At 42.4% G+C, this 27,471-nt stretch overlaps 1 protein-coding gene across 2 annotated transcripts in view; it reads left to right on the top strand.

Annotated features, from left to right (window-relative positions):
* The first annotated feature begins 48 nt into the window (after positions 1-48).
* WDFY2 (WD repeat and FYVE domain containing 2) overlaps positions 49-27,471 on the top strand; it is a 67,687-nt gene continuing 40,264 nt past the window's right edge. The window contains exon 1 of one of the 2 annotated variants that reach the window (XM_069011279.1): positions 49-225. In XM_069011279.1, the coding sequence (XP_068867380.1) occupies positions 89-225 (137 nt within the window). In that variant the 5' untranslated portion in view covers positions 49-88. Of the gene's footprint in view, positions 226-3,413; positions 3,461-27,471 lie in introns of those variants that run through there. The other variant, XM_069011285.1, reaches the window with a different exon arrangement.

A 27,471-nucleotide genomic window follows, 5' to 3' on the forward strand; every position in this document is an offset into this window, starting at 1 on the left:
CGCCTCGGTAGTGCGGGCCGCCTCCCTCCCTCCCTCCCTCCCCCGGCCGTAGCCTCCTCCGGCGGCAGCGGCGGTGCTCGCCGGCCCCATGGCGGCGGAGCCCCAGCCCAAGGCGCTGACTCGCAAGCCCCTCCTGCTCAACAAAGTGGAGGGCTCGCAGGAGGTGGTGAACATGGCAGCGATAGTGCCCAAGGAGGACGGGGTCATCAGCGTCTCCGAAGACAGGTACCGGGCAGCGGGTGTTCAGCGGGGCCGTGGCGGTGGTCTGTCATCTCCCACCACTGCTGCCGGTGATGGTGGCGGTGGTGGGCCCGCAGCGCGGTGTCCTGGGTGGTGGTGCCCCATCGCCATCATCACCGGCGAGCGGCGGCGGGAGGTGGCGGGTCCCGCCGGCGAGGGATGGTGGAGGCAGACCTCCAGCATCCCTGTGGGACTGTAGATTCCACCACCCGGAGCTCGGGCAAGCGTCAAGGTGGCGGTGGCCCAGCATGGGGACATTGCTTTAGGCAGACACATCACGTTCTGGAGGAGAAGGAACCTAGAGCAGGGGTCTCCAGCTGAGTGTCCCTCTCCTCCTCCACTGCTGTGTAGGTCAGGGCAGTGACTGATCTGGGGCGCCGCTGAAACTTGCAGGACTTGAGTGACTTTTCTTAGCGTAGGGTACAATGGGCTCTGAGATTCTCTTCATCACAAGGATTGCCGGCGAGTCTGTGGAGATCTTTGACCTTGCCTGAAGATTGTGGTGGCAGTGGCTGAAACAGTAGTTTTGGTTCCCGTTTCCCCTCTCCAAACGTTTCTTAGTAATTGTTTAAAAATACCATGTATCAGTGATAAGATCTTGGAGTTAAATCCCGTGTTGAAAAGCTGCCAAGGAGGAGAATGCTTTCAGGCCCTTTAGCAGGGCTTCAAAGTGGCTGAGGCTGCCCAGAGGCAACTCTGTCTCTTTTGAAAGAGCTCAAGCTTAATTCAGCCCTGCAGCTGGAGCTTCAAAATTCTAACTTGAAGATCTTTTATTTGAAAATAAGTGCTTATTTTTCTTGCAGTGTCCATAAATAGTTATTCTAGGCAGGGTTTCTTTGCAGCTCAGGTGTATGGTGTAACCTGTGTCCTAAGATTGAAAGACACAGGTTGACCAGTGTGTCAATATGTTTTGATGCTCGAGGGTATTTGGGTGGACTGTTTCTCATGGATGTTCTGCCTGCTGTTCTGTTGAGTGTCTGTTTTTATGTTTCTGCAAGCTTTCTGAAAAACTGACTGTATTTTCTTTCATCTTTGTCCTTTGTGTAACTTAGTTTTCTGTTGTCAAATATGTACAAATTTAAGATCATTTAAGTTCACCCAGGCTGAGGTCTCCAAGTGAACTCTCATATGCCTGGTAGCAAGAGGAGCTGAGCTACTTGAAACAAGTACTCTGTCAAAGGAACTTTAAGCAGAGTTTTACATTGTTATGTGCTCACAATTTTATTGTCTTTACTTTTTTTATGTATTTGATGAGGTGTTGAATAAAGCTTGAGCTTGTTTTGGTTCACAGTAGCTTGTTAGGCTTACTCAGCCCGTTCTTTTTCCCTGTAAGAAGGTATTCCTGAAATTTATTTCCTCTCATATAGATGCCTCTCTCAATCTCTGCATTTTCCCTCACCTTAGAAAAAAAAAACCATAGCTTTAGTTGTTGATAGCAAGTTTGTGCTCCAGGTTGATATTTCTGCATAGAGAAAGGGATTGATAAGACATCTTTGTTTTCACTAGTAACTGAGATGTCAGCTTCAAGAAACGAGCAGTGAAGAAGAAGCCAGGAGTTTCACACTAGGAAAGTCTGGAGGTTCCCAGGCTATTTTCTGTTTAAAGGAATTAACCAGGTAATGTGCCTGCTTGCGGGGCTTGTTTGCAGCGTCCTTGACATGCTACAAGCTATGATCCTGCCTTTTACTTCTCTAAGCGTGAAGATGTTGCTTGATGGCTCTTTCATTTTGTGCTTGCATTAGCAATTTTATTGTAGTTAAAAGGTTAAGAGTGTAAAACTGCCTTGGAAGGAATAGCAGGGAGTCTAACTTGGAGGTTTTAGGATACCTGGGGTGAAAGCATAATTTGCCAGACTTCCAATACCTATGTATTATGATTAGGCTTGTGCAGATCCTTATGGCACCTTTTCCTGTTTAGGCCTGCCCTCTCATGTTAGTGTTGACATGGTTGTTTAATGGCCTTGGAATGTGGAAGGCTTTTAGAGCTTCCTGGAAACTGTTAGGGATGGTTATGGAGATGTTATCTGTCCCTTTACTTGTTAGCAAGTAAGTGAGTTTTGTTCATGTTTCCCAGCTTGCAATATGCACTGCTCATATGAGGAAAATGTTCTGAAGCTTCTGTAGAGAACTTCAGCTGGAATGACTTGCCACCTCGAGCACTTGCTTCAGGCTGGGACATCTTCTGTAGGTGAAGAAGGAATTGTTTTGTGGGTGAATGGCTGAACACATCATTATTGAAGTTGCCAGTAGTCTTAGCATACACAACAGCTAGGTACCACTTTAAAGGTTTTCTTTGCTGTATGATGTGGCCCTGTACACCTAAATCTTTAAAAACAGGAGCTAGCTTGGTCTCTGGTCTCAGTATGGTACAAATGGTGTTATCTGGTTTTAAAAGACACAAACGTGGTTTTAGCTATAGCTTGCGGACATAGTCATGCATTATATAGCTCTGAATCATGTTTGTAGCACATACATGCATATTTATTAAGAAATAAAATGAAAACTATGTAATAATAGAGAGTGTGGTTATTCCTCATAAAGAAAGACAGAGGAGGGGAAAGAAGGAATCTTGGGCAGGGGGTGGGGGGAGGGTTATGTATTTAACTAAATTCTGAAAACTTTATGTACCCTACTTTATGTACCTTTTTTAGTGTGTGTCACTTGTACAGCTGATGCACACAGATTTTTCTCTTCTGAATCCTGGTCACTCATGTTAATTGAGTGATGTTCATTGTGTCCTAATCTTAGCGGGTTTTCTGATTTTTTATCTGGGCAAAACAGACTGAGCCTCTATCTCTACAGTACAGCTGGTGTGTATGGGAGGGATAAGATATTTTGTGGTTTTTTTCTAAGGAAAGGGATGCACCTGTTTAGACAGGTGAGAGTTAAGGTAGTGGCAACATTTGTTATCCAGGAATGTATAAATCTAATGCAGGATGGCCCTAAGAAGTTACTAGCTTTCATCCATGCTCTTTCTTCCCCGCCAGCAAACATGTGAAATCAACAGACATATATAGCCAAACATGGAGAGTCTTGAGTGATCCATAGCATTGTATGCTCATGTGAAGCTGAAGTGGGATTTTCCTAATATGCACAGCTGACTCTAAGTTGTCATCAGCTTCCTCAGTATTAAAAGCATGTGCTACCGTTTCAAAATTGCTGAGCATCCTTGTCTTTTGTTGCCTTTGGAGGGAGACGTGGGTGTTGGGCATGTCTGAAAAGTAGGTCACTGGCATGTCAAGTTCAGACATATCTAACTCTGTGCTCCGGAGAAGATTTAGTGTCATTAATCTTACCTGAGCATGGGATACGGTGGGACGAGTGCACTGACTCACCCAGCTTTCAGTGCAAGCAGTTCTGCTCAGTGCTGGCACACTTGAGTGTTTCTCAAGAGCCTGCCAGCGATGTGAGTGCTCATTCAGCTGGGCCTCCGATGTGCTGATCATGTGTTACCGTGTGAGACTGGCAGGAGGGGGCTGGGTGTCATCGTGGTAAACCTGCACTTTGCCAATAGCCCTCTTTTTACCACCAGCTGGATTGTAAGTGAGGAAAACTTTCTCGGAGGCTGGTGTAAGCAGCTTTCCTGGTAATTGTGACCTCTGGTCTATGCCCTCTTGTGGGTGGGAGTTCTGTGCTCACTTCCATGCTGTGGACCTTGGAAATGTAGGTATTGCAGTCAAGAACTGTCCTCCTGGAAGTATTCACAAGAAGTAAAAAATTTCACAGTCAACGGAAAATTGTCAAAATCCTTTCTTTTTAAAAAATGGGCATTCTAGTCTCTTAGAAGGTCACAAGACCTAGGAGGAAAATATTTATCCCTTTATCCTACAGCTTTCAAATTTCTATTTAGTTTTTTTTATTATTATTAAAGGAGTAGAGACCTTTGTCTTCTCCATTACCATGTATTATCTTAAGTTCTTTTTGAACTCAGATGTCTCAGCTTCTTCATATGGATCACTGTACAAACAGTGAGCCCAGACTGCTTATCTTATTAGTGTCTTCATCTGACATAGAGAAAACTCTGCAGAGCTTGTATTGCTAGGTTTGGTTTACAGTTCGGGGGTTTTAAATACAGATATTCACTTCAGCTGTTGTCCAAGGCTTGTATTCTGGGTATGCTAACTAGCAAGATTTTTAGGGGGCACGAAAACTTAATGTCCATCTTGTGTAAATGAAAATCTCTTTGCTAAACTAACAGTGAACTAGGAATGGGAATATGTGTATGTGACAAGAAATGTGGGAGTTGTCTTTGGGTTTGTGCTGACCTGACCTCTAACATAGAGAACTGTGATCTTTCTACCCTTAAGTATATGAAAAGCAATCTTGTTCTCCTTGTGGTTTTCCTGTCCAGATCCAGAACATTAAGGATGTAGCATTATAGTTCATGTGTGTGAAAAAGCTCGACTGTGTTCAGGCAGGGTGCAAGGAACCACAGACCCTTGGTAAACTCTCTGAGTTTCCTTTCTCCTGTGGTGGAGTGGTAGAAAGTGATTGCTTTGCCCAGCAGTGTGGTTGCAGTACAGGTCTGTAATTCTTGTCTAAGCACAGGGTTACATCACCAATGTCTTCTCCGCCTTGCGTGTGGCTGTTGGTTAGCAGCAGAAGTGAAGGTGCTGTGAGAACTGATTTTGATGCTGTTTGTGTATATTTATCAGTCTAAGCCTGGAGGTTTCACATCCAGGTGATTGCAGCATGAGCAGTAGCTCAAGCAGTGCAGGAGGTGTGGATGCTTTTCACAGGTGTAAAAAGACTTGTCCCTGCCTGGAGGTTCTTTAAATTTTGATAAAAACATCAGTCACCAATAAAATTGCTGATAGGAATTGAAGAGACCTAGTGCTGTAGATGCAATTTGGTTGCTATTTTTTTTAACTAAATTTTTTGGATATGTCGTAATTTGATGACTGTGTGTTTGGAATAAATGTCAGGGTGGAGGTTAGTGCTGGCTGTTTGTGAGGAAGAAGCGGATGCTGGCGAGAGGCTTAAGAGAGAAGACAGGAGGTCCAAAAGCTCTTGGAATCAGACATTGTTGCAGATGTTGAACAGTAACTGTTCCTGATTTGACTAACATGTATCCTGTTGAGATGCCAAAATCTGAGACTAGCACGTAAAATGTCTTGCTGAGTGCTTGTTGGGAGAGATTAACTCCACTTAGTAACTTGTGGGAGACCTTCCAATATTGTGCTTTTTTAACCCTCTGTGCTGCTTTGTGCCACCACTTGTTGAAGTTTGTCTGAACTTGTGTATCCCTTGCCTTAAGATGCTCTCCCCCTCTGTGTCAGCTAAAGATTTAAAGCACAAGCATTTAGTCTCATCCCTCTGACTACTAGCTCATGTAGGTCAATGCACAGATTGGTGGAACTCCTGCAGGTGCATTAAGTTCATGTCTTAACTGCAAGACGAGAGCTGCAGAAATATGCTCTGACCTGACTTGGGCCACAGCTTGTACAAACCCAACTTTAGCAGCACAGTTGGGCAGCAGAATAGAGTGGAACCTTAGGTGCTTGAGCCTTCTGAGTTAGAGGTGCAATGGTTTTTACTCCCCTCTCTGTTTTAGAGATTATTCTTTCTGTAAAAGATGTGAGTGAATATATCTTAACTTACAAGCTTTAGCTGGAATAAGAAGAGCTACTTAATGCACCTTCTGTTTGCCTCCTGGTAGCCTCTTTTTCTGCCTGTTGCTGAACAGTGTTCTTGAGTTGCAGCAGGTTTTGGGATGATGCATCTGCTTCCCATACTAACCAGTTCTCATTTCTCTTCTTGTCTTCCCTAGCCCCATCTTAATTTCCCTGGCATCTGCTTACACAGAGACTGGATCTCATCAGTGTGTCTCATGTCTGTCAGGCTTGGTGACCTTCCCCTGCAGTCTTTCCAGTTCTGCAGCTGAACAGTGCTTCTTGCCAAGAGGGGACTGCACAATGCCACCTCTGTGTGTGGCCTGTGGACCCTGAAAGAAAAACAAGTGCCAGTTATGGAGCACATGCAGTACAGAGATGACATATAACTAAAAATGTGCTGTTGAAGGAAACTTGTTGGTTTTTCTCCTCAAGATAAAGATGTCTAGAGGAGGCAGTGATGCTGCAACATGAAATCGCTGCAATACGTAAAACTAAAGGAATTGCAACAGTTTGAAGCTACCGAGCTATTTAAGCAAGGCTGACCTTTCATTGTGGGTCACTTAGCAAACTGAAGGTCTCAAATAGCATGTGACCATTGTAACACAATAGAAATATGTCAGTAGCTTGTTTGAGCTACTTTATAGCATTTTGTTTACTGAGACAGACTCTTTTCTTTCTCTCTCTCCAGCTGCTCTGGTGCCTGCATGGTATCTGCCAACCGTGATCTGTGCACAGGTTTCCTAGCAACATCTTTTAGCTGTGTGGTACTACATGGAAGAGAATTGCTCAAAAGTGGCACGAGTTTTATAAAATGGTGTTTGTAACAGCCCAGAGAGAAGTCAGAAAGTACTTGGCAGCTCAGAGATCAAACGGAAAGGAGAGAGCAGGAGGGCAAAATGCAGGCACTGCGTTGGTGCTTCTGTGGTCAGGAGCTCTAAAAGCTTCTTAAATCATAAGCAATGCCCTGAGGAGAGCAACTGGCTTTTGCACAAGTGTCTTCTGTGCATCACTGTGTTGTGTGCACTGTAACCTCTCAGACACTGAAAGACTATTCGCATAAAAACACTGCTTTGCCCTTGTTCCTTCCTCACGCTCTGGCGAAATATGAGTGGGTTTGTACAAAACTTCTGGTATTGGCATGTATTTGCCCAGGGATTTGATAAGAATTGCAGTAGTCCCTAATGCAGTCTGTTTCAAGGCCAGAAGCAAGAAAAAACACAGCTGTTTCCCTTCTGCATGCAGTGTGAGGAGTGATGGACACAGCCATGCACTGCTGGTTGTGGCAGGGGGGGATGGGGCACCATGGGATGGAATAGGAACAGCAGCCATGGAGTTCTGAGAATAGCCACACACAGCGAGGCACATCCTGTTCAGCAGAGCCTTGTCCTGCATGGGGCATTTTCGGAAAGAGAAAACAAAACTTCCTTTTTTTTTACTTTTGTGAGGTAAAGAAATTATGTAAATGGGAAAACTATAAAACAAACATCCACACAGGAATGGCAAGTACCCCTGCAAGCAGTTTGGGTGAGTGGCTGGAGCAAGCCTGGAGAAGGAAAGGCACAATTTTGTGAAAGGAGAAGCAGGAGAGGGCAAGTTTACCAGGCAACCCTCCAGGGAGGGACCTTTACATAATCACAAAGCCATATGCATCTCTTGGGGGTCTTCATATGCCAGTCTGCATGCCTGATGGCTTGAAACTGCACATAGCCAAATATCCATTTTGGTCATTATTTATCAGAAAACAACTAATGAATTTTACAAATTAGACTGTGCCAAAATTTTAGATGGACAAAGTGGATTTTTTTAGATGGACAGTACTGGCTTCATCCTCATGAGAAGGAGAACAGTTGTGTAGGCTGGGCTAAAAACCGTGGTGTTTTAATTTTTCTCTTAGTCAGGCTGCAGGAAATAGAGTTGTGTAACTAACCTTGGCCAGACTTTGAACATATGGGCTTTGCTTGTCACACCATGTGTATTCACCACTTAAATTAAGTTTTTCAGGGAACTCTTAAGGTTTTGAGCACTGAATCAAAGGCGATGCCAAAGCACAGTTCTGGGTAGAAAAGCACGGCTGTTTTTCTGCCAAGTTTACTGCAAAGTTTTGTCTAATGTTGTCTTTTATTCTCCAAGTCCTGTACCATTCCCTCCTACTGTGAGGTGAAAGATCAATGTACTTAGCAGGTTTTTGCAATAACAGTAGTGATCGATCAGCCCCAGAAAACAATGCTTTTGACCTTTACAGGACTGTAATCATGGTTTCCTTAGGCGTTGAGTCCTGTGGAGAGAAATCTGAGAAAAGGCTGTCCTAATGTGAAGTGGCCTATTTTGCCACAGGTTGAATTTTCTGAATTCAGGTGATAGAACAAGTACAGTTCTTTGTCTTGAAGGGATATGGAGAGAAGATCCATGATCCGTGTTTAGAATGTGACAAATAATGAGATTTTACACCTCCAGCAGTGAGTGCAAATGTAGTAAATTTACCTTTGGCTTCAAATTCACTTATAATAGCAAATAAAGGCTTAATTGTATTCTTAAGCAGGAGGTGCATCTGCTTTGTGGAATAATTTGAGGCCTTAAAGTAAACAGGTTTTTTTTTTTCTCCTTTAAAGCTATGATAAGGTCTAGTCATGAGTTGGTGCTAAAGCTTTTACTTCAGCTTAAAATACAGTAAGTTATAGTGAAAACATAATTACATTTATGCAAGGTAATGCATGCTAGAAGATGGGAGATCAGAGGCTTTTGGTGTTGGTAAAGAGCAGTGGTACGTATCCTCCTGGTGCAATGGTTTCAAGATTTAGATATTTAAGTACCAACAGTCTTTGTCTTCCACACTGTTAACTGATCTGTGGCTTGAAATAAAAAAAGCCCCATATAAATAGGGACTGAAAAAAGAAGTCCAGTAGGTTTATTGTGATGCAAGGATAAGAGGAAGTAGGAGAGCACTGAAAATTAGTCTGTTCTGTTGCTTTTCTTGTCACTGTTTAGGCTTTCTGTGGCAATACAGCAAAGCTTATCTTCTAGATGTCTCCTCTGATTTGGATGCTTTTCCAAGAACATGTACAGTGGGGTTTCTTTTCTTACAGGTGCCAGCTGGCACTGCAAGGTCAAGTGATGAACTCACTATTCTGTAAGGTATTTCTCTATATGTATGTTTCTACGCCAGTTTAGTACACAAAGATACAGAAGGGATTGCCTTTTCAATTAAAGAATTGCCCCTTATCTCAAAAAAACTTGTAATGTAATCCCTTTTAAGAGACAGGTCCTCATAAAGTATTTTGCCCAATTTCCAACATACATAAACTTTAGGAATCTGTGCTGTGAAACTGGAAATGATGGCCTGCATTTTGCTTGTAACTAGTTTGCACTCATTTTGCTTATGGGCTGAATTATCCTTACTTTATATATTTTCTTCTTGATCCTAACTGTTACTAAGCTGTATCTTCTCATTCCCATAGTCCGTTCTTTTTTTCCCATCCAATACGGAGAAACTCTGCCCTTCCTCTCAGCTCTATGTTTTACTAGAGCAAATGTGGGCTGTGGAGTCATCCAATGAGTGGTTCAAATGGACATTTCAAGGGCTTCATGTTTGGTAGCACTATGTGCATTCCATCAGATAGAATGAAAGTAGGATTTCCAAGGAGGTGCTTTCAGCTTTGATGGCAAGGGCATAGCCTGTGGTCCAGCCTAGCTTTTGCTGCATGCAGGGTTGGCTAAAGACAGCTGCAGCATTCTGATGGCAATAGAAGTCCTCTATGCGTGTCTTGACTGGATTTAGGAATCATGCCTTGGCTTCACTGGCTTTTTCAGGAGCTCCACCAACAATAAGCAGTTGTCAAAGGATGATTGCCCTTCTGTAGTTACTGGAAATCCAGCAGGAAGGGTCATGCCTGTGCTGTTCTCCAACATCAGGCATACAGTCCTTGTGCCTGTTCTTGTCCTGTTGGTCCTGTTGATTCAGACTCCTGTGGCACAGGACTCTTTGATCAGGCAGAGCCTCAGCATAGTCTGCTTTCTCCTGGCCAGGAGCTTAATAGTGCTGAATAGTCCTGTGTTTGTCTTCTAGACATAAATGTTCTCTGTGCTTTTATTATGCCGTGGGAACAATTTACTTTAACATAGGCAGAAACAAATACTGATAAATGCTAGAGATCTAAGTAGGGCAGTGTAGTAGTGCTAACACGGGAAAAAGAGGACAAAAGGAGTCTCAACATTAATTGTGCTGAGGAGAGAGGGTGGAAAGATAATGTATCTGTCAAATCAAAATTGACACCTTTGGCTTTATTGTCCCCTAGGCCTGGACTGATGATATGTAATTACTGGAATTAAGAAGTTAATACTTTTTGTGGCAGTCAAGCAACGTGTTTTATTCTGTTCCACTGAGTCCTATGTCCCATTCAGTCAGAACAACTATAATTAAGCCCAAAAAGAGCACTTTGGGTCTACCAAAGCCTTGCCTGGGCTGCCCTAGCAGCTGAGACTGTTAGTGCTGTCTGATGAGCAAAAGCCTGTCTGATATTACCTCAAGTTTTCTAAGTTCTGTTACATCTCAATTTTTTGAGACAGCTGCCAGTGCCAGCTAATGCAAAGAATGGATGTATGCTGGATTTCCTCAGGCAGGAGCAAGAGGGGAAAGCAGCTCGTTTAAGAGTGTCAGCTGTAATGGGTGGTGGACCACTGCATTTGGGACAGTGTGTTACATACAGGGGTTGGTTACACAATGTATAGGCACTAATCCATTTCCAAAGAGTTCAGTCTCTTCCCTTCAGGAAATGAATCAGACTTTATAAACTAATCTCTTCTCAGTACCTTCTGCAAGTGCCAGTAAATGAGTGGGAATAAATGAATCCATCATCATGCTTTGAAAATATCAACTGATAAATGATCCTGCCAGATTTCCAGCAGGGACATCAGCTCAGACCCATACAAACACTGAACTTCCAGCTTTACACTCTGATCCCTGTTGCTGCCAAGTTTATTTGTAGCTAAAAGGCCAAAGCACATAAAATTTCGGAGAGCCTGCTATGGTGCTTGGAGCACCATGGCAGGCTGAGCTGTGAAGCGCCAGCAGATGAGCAGCCCTGTTGGATGGGCTGTTGCAGAGACCTCTCAGCCCTGCTGCAGGCAGGATTTCTACAGGCTGCCCAGCTGCAGGCTTTTCTCTGGGGGAACATTTGGGATCTCTGTTGTTTGCCATTTCATCTTCCCCTTTGCATGTTCTTTATGGTTCCTGATACAGTTGGGGAGCACAAGACTAGGGGGAAGGGAAGAAATCCCACAGTAGCTTGTACCACTAATTCAAGTGTTGATTTTGGAGTGGAGGATTAAAAGTAAGAGATGGGAATTTTTTGTTAAACAAGAAATGCTATAAATGCTGTTGGTCACAGCCCTTCAGTTTCCAGCAGTAAGCTTTTCCACAAATACTGTTGCTAACCCGTACTATTATGCTGGAGAAAGCAGTAGGGAAAGGGAGCTATGAATGTACTGATTGTTTAAAAAAATAATTACTTGCCGTAGTGGCTGAAAAATGCATTACTTTCATCTGAATTCTGAAAGCTCTTCTGTGATTTCAGATGCTTTTACTCCTACTTTCCCTCCTTCCTTTATTCTTTAGTAGATGAGAGAGAAGCTTGGTGAGGATTTCCTTAATAAGTTTGTGTGACCGGGAAACCAAGCCAAAAAGTTGTCATCCCCAACTGGTTTCATCCACAGCATCCTTTCGATCACAGCTTACATTCGTTCTCTAAAAACCTGATGACCTAAAACCTTGTCTTCGAGGAAGCAGGCATGAACGTTGTTGTCTGGCTTTTATGAGGTGTGAACATACCTGAATAGATGGCCCAAGGACTGCTAATGTTGAGGTCACCAGCAGGAAGCATGGATAAACCTCACCAACAGCTTGGTCTGCCTCAGTCAGTCTCCTGTGGTCTTTCCTGTGCTCTAAAACTGAACTTGTGTTCACATGCCCTTTTTGACGCAAACACACATTTTTAAGAGTCAAATTCTTTTAGAAACAAGTGTAACTGTTATTCAGCTGTTAAGCACAAAACCTGAACTATTAAATGTGTAGGCAAGTATTTTGTATACAAAATGATATGGGAGAAGTAGATAAATAACCACTTTGACAAAAATTCTGGAGACAGGAAAAGCAAATGACGTGGGAAATTGCTTAGTGATCTGTGTTCGTGTTTAGCACGTGGATTAAAAAGTGCCAACAGTGGTTTCAAAAAGTGGTGCATGTGCATGTGTTGACACCTCAGATTCAATGGTATTTTTCCAGAAATAAATGATACTGCCTGTGTTGAAGGCAGGGTCCTAGCTTGCAAGCTGGTTGTTGTGATATTCTGAAGCATTATCCTGGCAATGGTCATCTTTTTGCTTTGAGTTTCATTTCCCTTTACTGCTGTGTATGATAACTCTAAGCCAAAAAATGGGTTTTATTCAATTATTGACCAATGCCGTTACACCGACCTCGGGCTAATAAAAATGAGGGCGGGAAAGTGGGAAAATATGGACCACCTTGAGATATTATTGTTGTGTACAATGTAACAAGAAAGAAGAGTTCTTGTCAGGGTGAACAGCCAACCCCTTCTTCTCACTTTCCTGTTCTTTTAGACAAGCCCAGTATTGCACAAGATGGTTGGTGTATACAGGGATCAATACTGTTTCCTTTTTTAATGGCTCCATGAATCAGCTGGGAGAAATGGGCAGCTGAACCCATGGCCAGTTGCTATAGTGACTGTATTTCTAATAAATTAAATAGTGTGAGAGTATATTTCAAGCACGGGGATCTGGCTGGCTGTGGTGTCTGGTTGTTGGTATCAGGCACTGTTCTTGCCGTGAGCCAATTTGTACAGGCAGTCCCCATACAGGGTTTGGGAGTCGGCTTCTACCAGGGACTGTTCCCAGTACATAGCTTGGATGCAGCTGCTGGTTTCTATGCCAGGTGGCCTCACTGCCAGAGGCTGCTCCCAGGCCTGTGTCACTTATTAAGGTAGGTGTGTTTTATGTCTCCGAAGCACCCAGGTCATGTGGTTGTTCCTCCTGGTGGGGTATCAGATTGCCTACAGGAAATTGGTTCTGAGATTTAAAAAAAAAAACCTAAACCAACTAAGCCACTGGTTTAAACAAGACACAGCCCTTGAAACTGTTATGCCTCTAAGCACTTCTGTTGGTTGGAGATCTGTAACAGTAAGTTTAATAACCCTGAATTTGAGACCAAAATAGTTTGAGATTCTTAAGATAACTTCAACCAGACGTCTAGAGGAGGACAGATCTCCCAGGGCCCCTGCACTGAGCAGAAGTTCGTGTGCCTGCCAAATTCCTGTGTGTGACATTGGCCAATGACCCGCAGGGCTGCAGCCAGGGCTGGAACCCAGCTGAAGCACTGAAGTTGCATTCATTGCCTCTGTGGCCAAATTCTCTAGTCAGACCTCTTTGCTCGCTTCCTGCACCACAGGAGGCCCAAACATTGGACCTGTAACCGATGTGAATACATCTTCTGGCATTCCTCAATAGCTGTCAAGATATGTTTTCTCCATGAGCCTCTGTTTCTGACACCCAGGGATGTATCTTTGGCAAGTTTGAGCAGAGCGTTGCATGTCCTGTAGGTCTGGGAGGTGGGACATGAATGCTTCCTTATATGCCAGCTCCTTCCCTGCTTACACCATCCTGGGGTGGCATCCTTCCAGTGGGCTTGATGTCATTGCAGCTGCACTGTGCCTGCCAGTAGAAGTACCCAGGTTTGTTCTAATAAGTGTGGCAGTCCCTTCACTGTTTCAGGCCAGGTGAGAGCTTTGGTCCTGTATTTTTAAAGTCATAGAACAGTGCTAAGCTGTAGTAATGACCAGTTTGGAAATACAAGTCACCAGTCATCTGCATCTGAAACACAGACAGCTGGATGTTAGGTGCTGAAGAGAGAATTCCTCATCCAAATCAAGAACATAGCTTGAAGATCAAGAAGTCCAGAGACCCTCTGCTGTGAAGTTTTACTGAAACATTTCATCTTCGAAAAGACCTTCAGTCATAAAAATTACATTTGTGCTCCTTTCAATTCCTAAAATACTTGAAATAAGCTGGACATACAGTTGTCACAGACCTTACCCCAAGCAGTTTTCTGCCCGTGCATTTGGTGTTGCTGCCAAATGATTATAGAAAACTCTAATAGGTTTTGTAGGTTGTATTAAAACTTCAAGGAGGACAGAAAATAAGAAACTTCCATTTCCTAGTAAAACTGGTGATGCCACAAAGAACTATGAAGGGGAAGTGGGTGGCCTCAACAGGTTGTGAGCTCCTCTACCTAAGAAAAGCAAGGAAACTTCAGGTACAGTGATTAAATTAGTCTTCAAAGCACATTTTCAATAGAAAGTACTTTATAGCTAGAGATGCTTGTTCTATAACTGTCAAATAGGTCTTTCTGCCTTGTCCAGTTTACCTACTGATAATGTAACAGGTGTTAATTTAGCAGGAAGTTACAGGTGTTGTTTGGGCAAAGTCTTGTGGAGAGAGTCTCTTCCATAATCTTACCGTTTTTGTACAAGCTGTTTCCGTTTGGGTATCTGGTGGATGATTCACACAGTATTTCAGTCTTTCTCTTTTTTCTGCTCCTTTACCCACTGTTTTGGGGACAGTGATGTGTCTCCTGTCAGGAAGAAATAGTAATTTCCTTTTGTTTCAACATGCAAACAAACACCAAAATTGTCATGGCTGTTTTCATCCTGCTCCAGTGTCACTTGAGAGTTTTGCTGCTGGCCTCATGAGTGGGACCAGCTGAGCGTTTCAAAAGGACGGGTGGTATTTGCGTTGCTGGAGAAGTGCAGGTACAGCTGCACAAGGGTGATAGATATCCCTTAGCTGTCACAGCCACAGTAACTGGGATGGGGCAGCGATGGAGTCAGAAAATACGTGTTGGATGTAGCATCATTGTTCTGAGACTCTTTGGCGTGGTGCTGCCCTGTGACAGTTGTGTTCTCCTCCTGTTCCTGAGCTTGGCCCAAGTTGCTAAGCTGGGTTTTGTGTCTTGGAGCCAGGCTTTCCAGTGGCAAGGATTGTTGGACTTGCCGTGTCTTCTACAGTATGTTGTTGTTCCCTCTTGGATTGTGAGGTAATTTATATATTCTAGTTTGTTTCTTGTGTGGAGTGTCTTGTTGTAGGAGCCTTTTGTGTTTCCTATGAAAAGTTTCTTGTTTCGTTTTTAATATTACTTTAGCTGTTCTCAGGATGGTTGATCTGAAATTATCCTCTGGTACAGGTCCTCTGATACTGAGGAAAAGGTGTCAGAGTATTTTATCCCAGCCCCGAGTTGTTATAAGATTGATTACCTTTTCAAAGCATCAGAGGATCAAGAAAGCAACAAAATTTCCTTTAAATCTTGTATGCCCGGAATACCCGGGACATAAGATTTGTACAGCAATCTTTATAGTATTTTTCTACAAAATCTGCTGCTTTTGCTGTACCACAAGATTGCACTGTCTTACTTTGGACACAAATAGAAATTCTACTTGGCCTCCATTGCATAAAATCTTGTAGAAACAACAATTTTAACCATAGACTAAGAGAGAGAAGCATATTTGGAGCCAAATAAAATAAATAACAGGTAGCTATCAATTATGCAGAAGTAACAAAAATAAACAGAACAAGATGTCTAACTTAGCTCTCTCCTTCCTATGAAACTAAATTGATATTCTTTTCTGAAACCAGATCAGGGTGACACTGCTGTTGCTATTTGGCAAGATGATATGGTTACATATTGTCTGAGAAAATAAGGAGAAATCATCTGCTAAAGCTGAAAGTTGAAATGGAAAGGTTTCATTGTAGAGAGAAAGAATGGGATGAATGTGCGATTATCCATCCTGCCTTGCAGAGAAGTTCAGTTCTTGTTCAGTCAGTGCATATCCAATCTTGATGCTATGGAAAAATGTAGCTGCTACATTTTTGATTAGCTTGTATAGTGTGGAGTGGCTTGCACTGTGGTGTTTCATGAGAGTCCCATTTTTCAGTACCTACCTCTGTAGTGGTGATGCCATTAAGATTTTTTGCCTTTTCTTTTATACCTCTGTTATACCTTTTTTACAATTTCTGTATCCTTAGTGCTTTTTGCCTACATTCTTGGACTTGTTTGTCAAGCTGAGAGACTCAACATTTTAGAAGCTTTGTAGGTAGAGTATAGTGTGCCCCAGACCCCAAGGTCCTCTCCAGAACACATTCTGTAAACTAAGATAGAACCATGCAGGGGAAGGCTCCTTGGGGAGGGGGGCTCATTCAAGCCTCTCATTGGGGAATTTTTGATAGATATGCTAATCAGTAAAACCTACAATGTTATACCAGATCCTTTGGGGGAATTGCGGTGTGCATTTCGGTGCATTTGACCCGGACGTGTGCACCTAAGGATCCTTAAAATAAATACCAAGGTCAAATCCCTTTTTCCCTTCTAAACATGTTTGACTCTTGATTTTAAGACCAGGAAAAGGCATCAGTGGAAGCAGAACTCCTAGTCCTGTGCTCTTACCTCAGACCTCCTGGTGTTTGGTACCACTGTCCTTAAGTTCTCTTGTGCAGCTGGATTGTGGTGCTGATTTCTCTATATGTCCAGGACTGATTTAGAAGCATCTCAAACAAATGTTTTTTATCTTTGGCTAGTAGTCGTTTTTGTAAATATTTCCTAAACAGGACCAAGTTTGATTCTGTGTGTTTGTTTATTCAAAAACTAAGCTGCTTTTGATGGAAAAATATTTCATTCTTGAGACCCAGTAATAACTTGACTCAAGTTGGGGAAGAAAAGAGAGTAGGAATTTAAGAGCCAGAGCTGAGACTTGAAACTTTCCATGAACACTGAAGAGGAAGACAACAGAAGTGGAGCTTTTTCTCTTCCTTAAAATATGTACAAATTTTGTAGTATGCAGTTGGGAAAAGATCACTTGACATTGAATTCAGATAGCCTGCAATGGTCATAACTTCCTTTTTCAAACTGTTGCTTATTTTTCTCTATTCTTATTTCACAGCAATAGATAATGAACCTTTGTTTGTCTTAAATGCCAAAAACAATTCCTGTCTGTTAAAAGAAAACAGAGCCTAAAGGATTTAGTGTCCCAAGTGACAGAGCAAGAACTTCGTAATTGTGAGGTATCAAGGTAAGTGCAACTGCACTTTGGGGAGAAGCCTTAATGTGGGAAATACTTTCCAATTTACAAATTTGGAGGGTAGCTGTTGAGTGCAGCTGTAAGGTTTTCATTGCCCTGTCTGTCACCAGGCTGCTTCGTAAATGCAAAATGTGGAGCTGGACTTCTCCCCTTCCTTCTTGTGAGGGACAGTGCACATGCACAAAGCTGCCCTGATACCACTGTAATCGGAGTGGTGGGAGAGTCTTGGGGTTTAATGGTTTGTCTTCAGCCTGTTACTTCCATTTGGATAGACCTGTTATTACCAAAACACTGTGTTCTTTCAGTTTCCTTGTCTGAGCGTTACTGAACCAGACATTCATTGCCATCCTTACTGCTGGCTTTGTATCATTTGTACTTAATATCCTGTTCCCTACTGCTTGTTCTTCCCATTTGTGTTCTAACTCCTCTCAACTCAGTCTCTCATTTCCTCACCTTTCTGCTTGTTAATTCTCTCAGTGACCCTCCTCTTATCAATTTGGAATTCAAAAAAGGCAGGCTGTCTCCTTCCTGCATGAACTTGGAGCAGCTGCACATCCTTGCTAATACTGTTAAATATCAATATCCAAGTAACCTTATATGAAAATGAAATGAGGCAGCCTGGATCAGGAAAATCACTGACACCAGAAACTGGTAAAAACCACCTTGTGCATTGGTGATGTGAAAAAGCCTTTACTGTGTTTAGCTGGTTTTATCTGCAAGATGTTGCCTTCTAAAAACCTGAAGTACCCACTCTATCCTTTTGTGGCCCAGCAGCAGTCCACAATAATTCCCAGTTTATTACTAGGGTTTTTTAAACCTGTTTAAATATTATTAAAATGCATTGAATTGTTATGAGTAATTGAGAGACAGTGAATGTGTAATGCCTCCCAGGCATGAGGGAGTGGGATGGGAAGATAGAAGCAGTAGAGAAATGAAAATCAAATGGGTAGAGTTTCTTTCATTTGCAGTGGATGGGGAGAATGGCAATATTTGCCTTTGCCTTGATGTTTCAAAGCTGGCTTGGTGAGGAAGGGAACATCAGCTGCTTGAGGAGGAACGTGGGCTACCTCTGCAGTTGCTTGTGGGGGGTGAAAATGCTGAAGGCGTGCTACTGACAAGGAGAGGTGACCTTGGTAGCCTGTTACCTGCTGGTTAAAGGGTGTTCCTGAAAACAGAAGTACAGGGATGCAAAGGGATGCACCTTTCCCACAAACACATACACATCTCAAGCTTATATTCTTGCCAATAGCATGAGTAATTTTAAAAGGCTAAGTCTAGCAGGTCTTGTAAATCGCTGTCAGTGCTTGTTGAACCAGATGCTGGAGCCAAAACTCTGGGGAGAGAAATAGTGTGGTTGAAATGTGTGTAAAAATAAAGGGTGCCAGAGGAAGAGACAGTGTGGGATGACTGGGAGAACTGTTGGGAGTACAGAAAGATGTCTCTAAGCTTTTAAGTGCGTGGCTTGGAAGTAGGCTACTGGACTGTCTTCTGTGGTTCCTATGTCCTAAATAGAATTAATGGTTGACCACTGGGAAAGGTATGACATAGACCCTCAGCATTCAGTGGCTTTTTAATTAGCATGCAGCTGCCATACCATGAACCTTTGTTTCCTTCTACAGAAATATTTTCCTTCCAAAAATTGATCAAACAAAACCATTAAATACTCTGAAAAAAAGAAAAAGTGAGTAGGAAAAGCAAAGTCCAGCCTTGACCTTTCAGACTTAAGAGTGTGAAGTGAGTATTTTAAAGGTACGGTGCTAGGGGGAAAGGATGCATTTGTGAAATGATAGGGTTGTGCATTTCTAACAGCCTTTGTTAGCTTGTATTTATTTACACTGAGCAGTGCAGATGATGAAAACGTGTGTACTTCCAAAGCAACCCATTTGTTCACTACAGTGTTTGAGGTTGTAACTGTTCTCAGTCTTGTAAACTTGCTGTTCCTGTTTATTGGTGTTATTTAGAGCAAACTGTCCATCTGATCTGTTTTCAGGGTCAGATCCTATCCACAGAACAGCTCTGTCTAATATTTTCTGCCTCCTCCCCTCCAACTGGAATAAAAATTGATTCTAAATAATGCCCTCCATGTGCACTGCCTCCCTCTGATGCTCAGTAGTTGGGACATCTCTCAATTAAGTAAACTGCTTAACCTGCTGCAGGCTCTTAATAATTTACATTTCTTGATAACTGCTCACAAACTACATACATCCCTCCAAAGTTCACCGTGTGTGCCTGACAAGAAGACACAATTTACTTCTATTAGATATGACATGTGGAAGAGACTTAGTAGACTGTCAGGTCATTCCACCTGGATGTTTTCAGGATGTCTCCGATACCAGGACAGGAGAGTGGGAGGAGGAACTGCTTAGTACAGCAGAACACACATGGATTGTGAAAGCAACAGAGTGGGTTTTAGTCTGTGGGACATGCATCTTGTGGCTTGAGGTAACTGGACACGTCGTCTCTTTGCATGGTAATTTAACTGTCTGTAAGGAAAGCTATTCCTCCCCTCCCTGCCCTCTGTGTAAGAAGTAATCCTGTCTGACCTGCAAAAAAGTCGAGCCAGAATTACAAACATGATTTTATTTTTCAGATAGTGCTGAGCCTGCAAGGCCACAAGATCGAAAAGGACCTTTCTCTTATTTACTGTCTTTACCCCATCTCAGCTCATCTTTTTCCCCAGCAGATGCTGTGAGCAGATTTTATGCTTTAACTAATAGCACAAGGATTTACTGGCCCAGTGGGTTGTCTCTAGCTGTCTTTTACCTTGTATTATCACTTAAAATCTGGTGTCCTCTGCCAAGGTCAGCAGCAGATCTGGTCTGCTTCAATCTGCTACCACTCTGCTTGCAATGGCCCTTGAATAGGCCAAGTCATTACTTCAGGCACCTTTCTTTGCACTTCCTATGCCTATGCTAACTAGTAGTCTTGTGTTGGAAGGCAACATCCATTGATGCAAATGCCCCACTCCTGAAAGCATTCTAGGCCAGGTCGGATGGGGCCCTGAGCAGCCTGATCTAGTCAAAAGTGTCCCTGCCCTTGGCAGTGGGTTTGGAAGTAGGTGGTCTTTAGCTCTCTGGTAAGGAACTTCATCTTTATTCAGGATGGGGAAAGTTGGTTAGCTTTTTCCAGTGTTCATGTATAGTTGCCCACTATTTAAATCAGCAGTGACTTTGACAATCCTTGCTTTGAAAATATTCTCTCTTGAATCCCTGATTCCTGTAAATATATAAATACTGACACCTCTATTGTAATCACCATGTTCAGTAGCATGATCTAGTGAGTACTTAATACTTTTGAACTTGAGGATGTTACCTTTTTTATTAGCTTGAAATAAGATTTACATGTGGGATGCTGCCAAGCAGAGAAGCAGATCTTTAGAGATTGCTTTATCTGACAACCTCAAATCTATTTCTTCCATGATAATACTGATATTTTCCCTATGAATGGCAGCAGTAAAAATCTGGAGGATGCAAGCTGAGACAGCATCTGGACAGGAATTGCAAAGGACTCTTCTTGTAACCCTCTAAAGAAAAATGCCAGTAAAGTAATGTAGTAATAAGGTGCCAGCAAAGAGGTTTTTATAATATTTGCTGCTTTTGCCATGAACCAGAATCTCTGTCCCTTATAGCAAAGAGGAAGCTACCAGTGAGACAACAACTAGGTAACTGAACTGAAGTTGCTACAGGCTTTATTGGTTTGGTCAGTCACCTAAGCAGTGGTCTCCTATCGGGACACAGTTCCACCAGGCATCTTTACAGGGCTGCACTGCAATATGTTGCACCATTTCACATATTTAAATAATGCATTTTTTTGTACCTGAGGAGAGTCAGTCTTCTGTCCTCCCTGTGCTTCTGCAATAGACATGGCTTTCCTGTCCTGTCTTCACAGGGAGAAAGTTTGATGCAAATGGTCAAGGTTTATCCTGTTATTTGATAGCCTCTGCCTATTGCTCTCCTTTATAATTTTCTTTCCACCTCTCTTGCCAGAAATACATGGTTCTGGGATTGCTCCTGAGAGCTGTGGCTGACAAATCCTTTGTTCCCTCCCCTAATGATTTGGACTAGATGCCTAACCCAAATTAGCAGATAAGCTGATTGGGTCTGGAGAGATGTGAAGTGCAGGAGAACTTACGAAGCGGATAGCAGTGTATTGCAAAGAGAATCTAGTATTGATAAATATATTTTTTTCTCTTTCATCCATAGTCTGTAAGTTTCTAAATCCTGCCAGCGCAAATAAAAACCGTATACAACTGCTGCAAATAAATGCTGCTAGGGTACATACGGGAAGAAGATGCATAAAGAAAAGAAAGATAATGCTCTTATAATATAGCAGGTTTGTCTGTGTCTGGATTGCTGCATTTAGTACAGAAGATGCCAGTTAAGACAGGATATTGCCTCATTAGAGGGATTGGAAAGCAGGTAAGGGGAACAAAATACAAGAACAGCTCTTCCAAGAGACTGGAAAGATTGATTACCTTAAAGAAGAGGCATGTAAAAAATGATACAAGTATACCCAGCAACTAAGAGAAGGTAGAGACAACAGAAAATCTAGTCTTGTAATAGGAGAGCAAGAGGATGTTCACTGAAATTTGCTATTAACTATTGTAAACATGATAGAATAAAATTACTACAGTATGAAGTTGAATGCTGAAAAATTGAAAAGCTACAACTAGGCCACATGAAAGAAGTAGCTGGATATAAAGAGGCACTGCATGTTTGAGATAGATTTTTGTAAAAATAAATTTTGTAAGTAATAAAACCTAAAGTTTAGGATGGAATATTCAGTCTCACAGTACCGGTTTGAAGATGGTTTCTGTTCAACTCTGTTGATTTACATCTCCCCATGCAACCCCCACAGGAATGCAGAGATGACAAACTGACTGTCATTTAAGCCCTTGAAATGCCAGATCATCTCTAAGTTACGGAGTCAGAGGTTTGGGCTTTGCTGGCACCTCACAACACACTCTGCAATATGCATGATAAGAAGAAATCTGAGAGCCCTTGGTAAAGCACTTCAGGGCTGCAGTTCCTTTGCAGCTTTTGTACAAACCTTTCAGGACAGGGTTGTATTTGCATACCTTTGCCCTGCTTTCTTTGTCCTTTTTTGCTTGCATTACTTCTGTTGGCCTTTCTGGTTTCCTTCCCAAAGTACTGAAACTCCCCAGCCAAAGTTGTTCTGCTGGGTCAGAGGCTTCTTACCTCCTCTAGAAGAGCAAAGCCTGCAGGAGTTGTGTTTGTGTGAGGACAGTGAAAATACCTCTGAGTCAGGCTGCCCTGAGAGGAAAACAGCAATGAGCAGAAAAGCTGAGGGAATATTTTATCACTCATGAATAATTGTTCAAGTTCAGCTGGAGGAACTGGAAATGTGATTCCTCTGCAGAAAGTCCTTGAGGCCTCAAGGAGAGCATTTCCAGAGGCACTTTGTGGCCTAGAGCACACAAATGCATTCCAAGTAGATATGTTTGTTGTCTCTGAAAAAACAGTGCTGTAATTGTTCAGCAGTATTTAAAAACCAAAAGCCTATCTCTTCTTATAGAGGGTGTTTCAATAAGCTTTCAGCACCTTCAGCTGCATGTGACCAGCTGATTGTCCTATTTACTGTCTAAGGAATTTACCTATGCAGTACAGGTATGGGGGTTGGATTTTGGTTTGGGATTTTGTCATGGTTAAATTTCAGGCAGCAACTAGGCACCAGACAGCTGCACACTCAGTCCCCTCATGGTGGGATGGAGGAGGGAATCGGGAGAGTAAAAGTGAGAAAACTCAGGGCTTGAGATAAAGACAGTTTAATAGGCAAAGCAAAAGACAGGCACACAAGCAAAGATAAACAAGGAATTCAGTCACTACTTCCCATCAGCAGGCAGGTGTTCAGCCATTTCCAGGAAAGTAGGGTTCCATCATATGTAACTATTACTTGGAAGGACAAAATGTCATCACTCCAAACATCCCCCACTTCCTTCCTCCTTCCCCAGCTTTACATGCTGAGCACAACACCATATAATATGGAATATCCCTTTGGTAAGTTGGGGTCAGCTGTCCCAACTGTGTCCCCTCCCATCTTCTTGTTCTCTCCCAGCTCACTCGTTGATGGGGTTGGATGAGAGGCAGAAAAGGCCTTGGCTCTGTGTAAGCCCTGCTCAGCAATAACAAAAACATCTCTATATTATCAACACTGTTTTCAGCACAACTCAAATCACAGTCCCGTACCAGCCACTGTGAAGAAAATTAACACTATCCAGCAAAAACCAGCACAAAGAATTCTTTTTCACAAAGAATAAAATCAGAGAAACAATTTATTAAAGTGATAGTTTACATAGTAACAGAAAGAAGTGTTTGCATTGAGGGTTAATGACTTTATGGGAAATCTGTGGGTGTTGGGCCTTAATAGCTGCATGCTTCAAAAAGGGTTTATTTGCACTGGGATATGATGCTCTTCTCAAAATCCACGAAACACAGGGTTTCCCCTACAACTTTATGTTACATGAATTAAATGTTGAGTACTTTCTGACTGAAAGTGGTAAATAAACTGTCAAGGCAAAATAACACTTTTAGAGGTTGTGCATGGTCTTTCCTCTTTGCATCTGGGAGCCTGTTTTCCTTACACCACGATTCTGAAATATCTTCAATGAATGGCTATACTCTGTTTAATACTTCAAATACCTTGCAAGAAGCAGTGAAGTAGTTAATGATTTAATTTAGTCTCCTGCAATGAGTGATGTAGATGACTTAGGTCCAGAAATTAAAATGCTGAGAGAGGGCATCATTCTATATGTGTGGAAGTGTGGCTTCCTTTCTCTGCAGTAAAGGCATACTTTACTAGATGTTACACTGGATAGTTAACCAAACACTTATATGAAAACTAAGTTGAGGTCTAAGGGTATGACTTAATTTAGTGCTTGGGATCAAATATCAATCTTTTCCTGTAAATTACCCTATATGTGACTATAATTTATTAGAAATGCCATACTGGTGGTATGTATATTGAAAATGAGTATGTTCAGCTTTGACTTCACAGAGCCACTTTTTATCGGTTGACTAATGCATTCATTTTTATGCAGAGTGAAGCATGTGTAACTTAATTATCACTAAATTAGAGCTTTGGAGAAAAAAAAAAAGTGTTGTGTTCTGCTGGACAGATGTTCCTAACAGGCAGCTGGAAGTAGGACAGTGACCCGGTGGGTTCTAGTTCTTCACCTTTGCTATATGGGCAATTTATAGGGTCATAGGAGGGTTTCTTTCTTTCAAATTCTGGATCCACTAGGTATTTTTAGCATGGTTCCACTGAGTCACTTATTGCATAGCAGGCCTGCATTTTAATCTAATGAGAATCTTTCTAATAACTTCCATTACTGAAACATTTGAATGTGGGAAGGAGGTGAAAGTAATTGGATTGCAATAATTAAATTATCCAATGCAATTACCTTCAAAAGGTTGTGTGTTTATGCTTCCTGAATGCAAACAGGAATTGATCAGTACAGGCAGCACCAAAGCTGCATCTGTTCTGGAAGTAAAATCCTTTGGTGGGGTATGGGTGAAGGAGATCTGTGGGTAAGGGGGAGATGAAAATCATTTTGTTACCCCAAAGATCTGTAAGGAAGACTGGTGCACAGTTTTTAATGACGTATTTAATTTGGAAAGTTTGCTTGGAAAAAAGTCCCAGTGTGATGTAACACTTGCTGCTTAATACTTTCCAAAGCTGAAGGTTGATGCTTACTGGGAACTCCAGCCCGGCATTTACCTGCATTTGCAGAATAAGTTAGCTTCCCTACAGCATTTTTGCTGGAATGTGACGTAGTCACTGCACTGCTTCTTATGACGCATGATGACAACTGCTTTTGTGGAGCTGCTGAACACCTGCGGCAGCCCAGCTCTCTGAACCTTGTTCTAGTAACCTCAACATAACGGAGTATTTCTCTGTGGTTGTGACTTATGGTTCATTTTTTGGGTGTCTACTTGACCAGAGTTTCTGAAGTGGAAACTGGTCGGAATCTGGTTTTCGTCCAGTGCCTGAAGAGCAGAGCTTGCACTGCTCCCAGGCATGTGTACTCAGGCAACTGGAAAAATCACTGAACTGCATTTCTCATTGTCCAGAAAACTGAAAAATTGGTGGAAACTGTTTCACAGCTGAGTAGTAAAGCTGTCATGTCACTATATTTTTTTTTTGAGTCATAAAAATTCATTTCTCCTGAGATTGTCTCCTATGAATCTTTGTTTTCTAGTCACTTCCCACAAAATACTCAAAAAGCCTTCTATGTAAACCAAAACTGTGTTAAATAAAATGGTGTCACTTTCTCTAAGGTCCAAGTATAACTGATGGATAAAACACCCTGAGAAACCTATGCAATCCTCTAGCTGCATATAACCTACCAAAACTTTGACATTTTCCCTATTATGCAATGTGCATCTGCATTTAGTTACAGCAGCATGAATTAAATGGGGAAACATCTTATAAAGCATGGTTTGACTGCTTAGTAAGCTTTGTGTGAAAAAAATCCTGCCTTTCAGTCCATCTGCCTGCTTGTTTGGCACTCTGTTTAGTGCAATGTTTTTTCATATCACTGGGTGGGATTGACAGTGCACTTGAATGTTCAAGTGCTCATGAGACTCCTTCCTCCCTCCCACACAGCTGGTGCCTGAGGTACTGCTACCAGATCCAGCAACCACCATGTGTGTTTTGGTGTGCTCCCTGTGCTATTCACATCCAGGACTGTGTGCAAGCCTTGCTTGATTCACCTCCCTTTCCGTGATCCTGTTTCTCTGGTGCTTCTGAGCTTTGTGCATGAGGGTTGCTGGATTGGTGACAATGGCAGCAGTGTTTTGGATACAACAGCAGGATGTCAAAGATGCTGGCTGTTTGGAGCTGGCCCAGGTTCCTCTTGAAGTCAGATCTTACTGCTCCTATGGTTTCATAGCAGGGCTTGAGAGCTACAGAGTGCAGTTATTATTCAAAAGGCTTTTATTTTATAGGAAGCCCAATGATGAGTTACAGACTAAGGTTACAGTGAGGATATTGTATCCTCTAGAAATGCCTTTGTGAAATTGCTGCTGAGAGAACCTCTCTAAAACAGCCCTGAAATAAAGTCCATTCTTCAGAACTCTCTAATCTTTTCCTCACACATTTTCCCCTTTTACTGAACTTGTAGCTCTTGCACTTTATTTTAGAAACTGAACCTGCCCTTTTGTAATACAAAAGAACCTAGACCAGATCTACAGTGATCATAGAATCATAGGGTATCCTGGGTTGGAAGGGACCCACAAGGATCATCAAGTCCAACTCCTGGACCTGCACAGGACACTCCAAGAATCACACCACATGCCTGAGAGCTTTGTCTAAATGCTTTTTGAACTTCAGCAGGCTTGGTGCTGTGACCAATTCCCTGGGGAGCCTGTTCCCGTGAAAAACCTTTTCCTAATATCCAACTTCCCCTCACTCAGCTTCATGCCATTCCCTTAGGTTCTATTGCTGGCTACCTGAGACAAGAGATCATCAGTACCTGCCCTTCCACTTCCCCTTGGGAGGAAGCTGTAGACTGCTCTGGGGTCCCCACTCAGTCTCCTCCAGGCTGAACAGGACCTCAGCCACTCCTTATATGTCTTCCCCTCCAGACCCTTCACCATCCTTATGGACCTCCATTGCATGCTCTCTAAATAGCTTTATATCCTTCATATATTGTGACTGTATAGCTGTACACAGTCTCAGAAAAGGTCCAGTGAGTTAATCTTTAATTAGTTCAGCTTAAATCACACATTTGTTCATCAAAACTGGTGAAAACAAGGTAGCACCTGGAATGTGCCCCAAAATTTCAGGGTATATGCAGAATCCTCCATCACAGTTGTGTGATAGGTTTTGTGGGAATTAATATGGGTGATTCTGAGTGAGAGACAGTCATTCACTTCCCTGGGCCTTTGGTGTTGGGTTTGGTGGGGGTGGTGTGGAAATACTGGGGTTTTGTCTTGATTTTCTTTTGCTTTTTATTTAGGTGGACATAGGATAAGGACTGTTAGATAAAGTCCTCTTGTTGCCTGAGGCTTTGGCACTCTACTATTGCATTTTTATTTGTTTTCCCCGAAACACAAGCCGACCCAGAAACTGGTTCTGGTTATGACTTTTGCTTTCATATACTTTCTTTCAAAATTTATTGGAGCGATGAAACTCCTCGTCTCTGGTTCCAGTACACTGGCAGTGGTTCATGAGCTGCCACTAAGCATGAAAGATCCTTTATTCACCGTAGGGTTCCATGTCACTAACTGGTGGAAGTCAGAATCTCTTCACATCTCTTGCCTGCAAAAGTCCCTGGAGATGGTGGGGGATTTTTAGTACTGTATAATTCAGTTTAACGCAGCTGTTAAATAATTTTCCTTATCCTACTTCTAATGACAGTGTGTCTCTGCTAAAGGCAATAAAGCTGTCAGTGGTGTATGTGGACTTCAAATGCTACTATTGTCACATTTATTTATTGGTATCAGGTAGAGCTTTTGATGT

The sequence above is a fragment of the Aphelocoma coerulescens genome, chromosome 1 (assembly GCF_041296385.1).
Source record: "Aphelocoma coerulescens isolate FSJ_1873_10779 chromosome 1, UR_Acoe_1.0, whole genome shotgun sequence".
Lineage (NCBI taxonomy): Eukaryota > Metazoa > Chordata > Aves > Passeriformes > Corvidae > Aphelocoma > Aphelocoma coerulescens.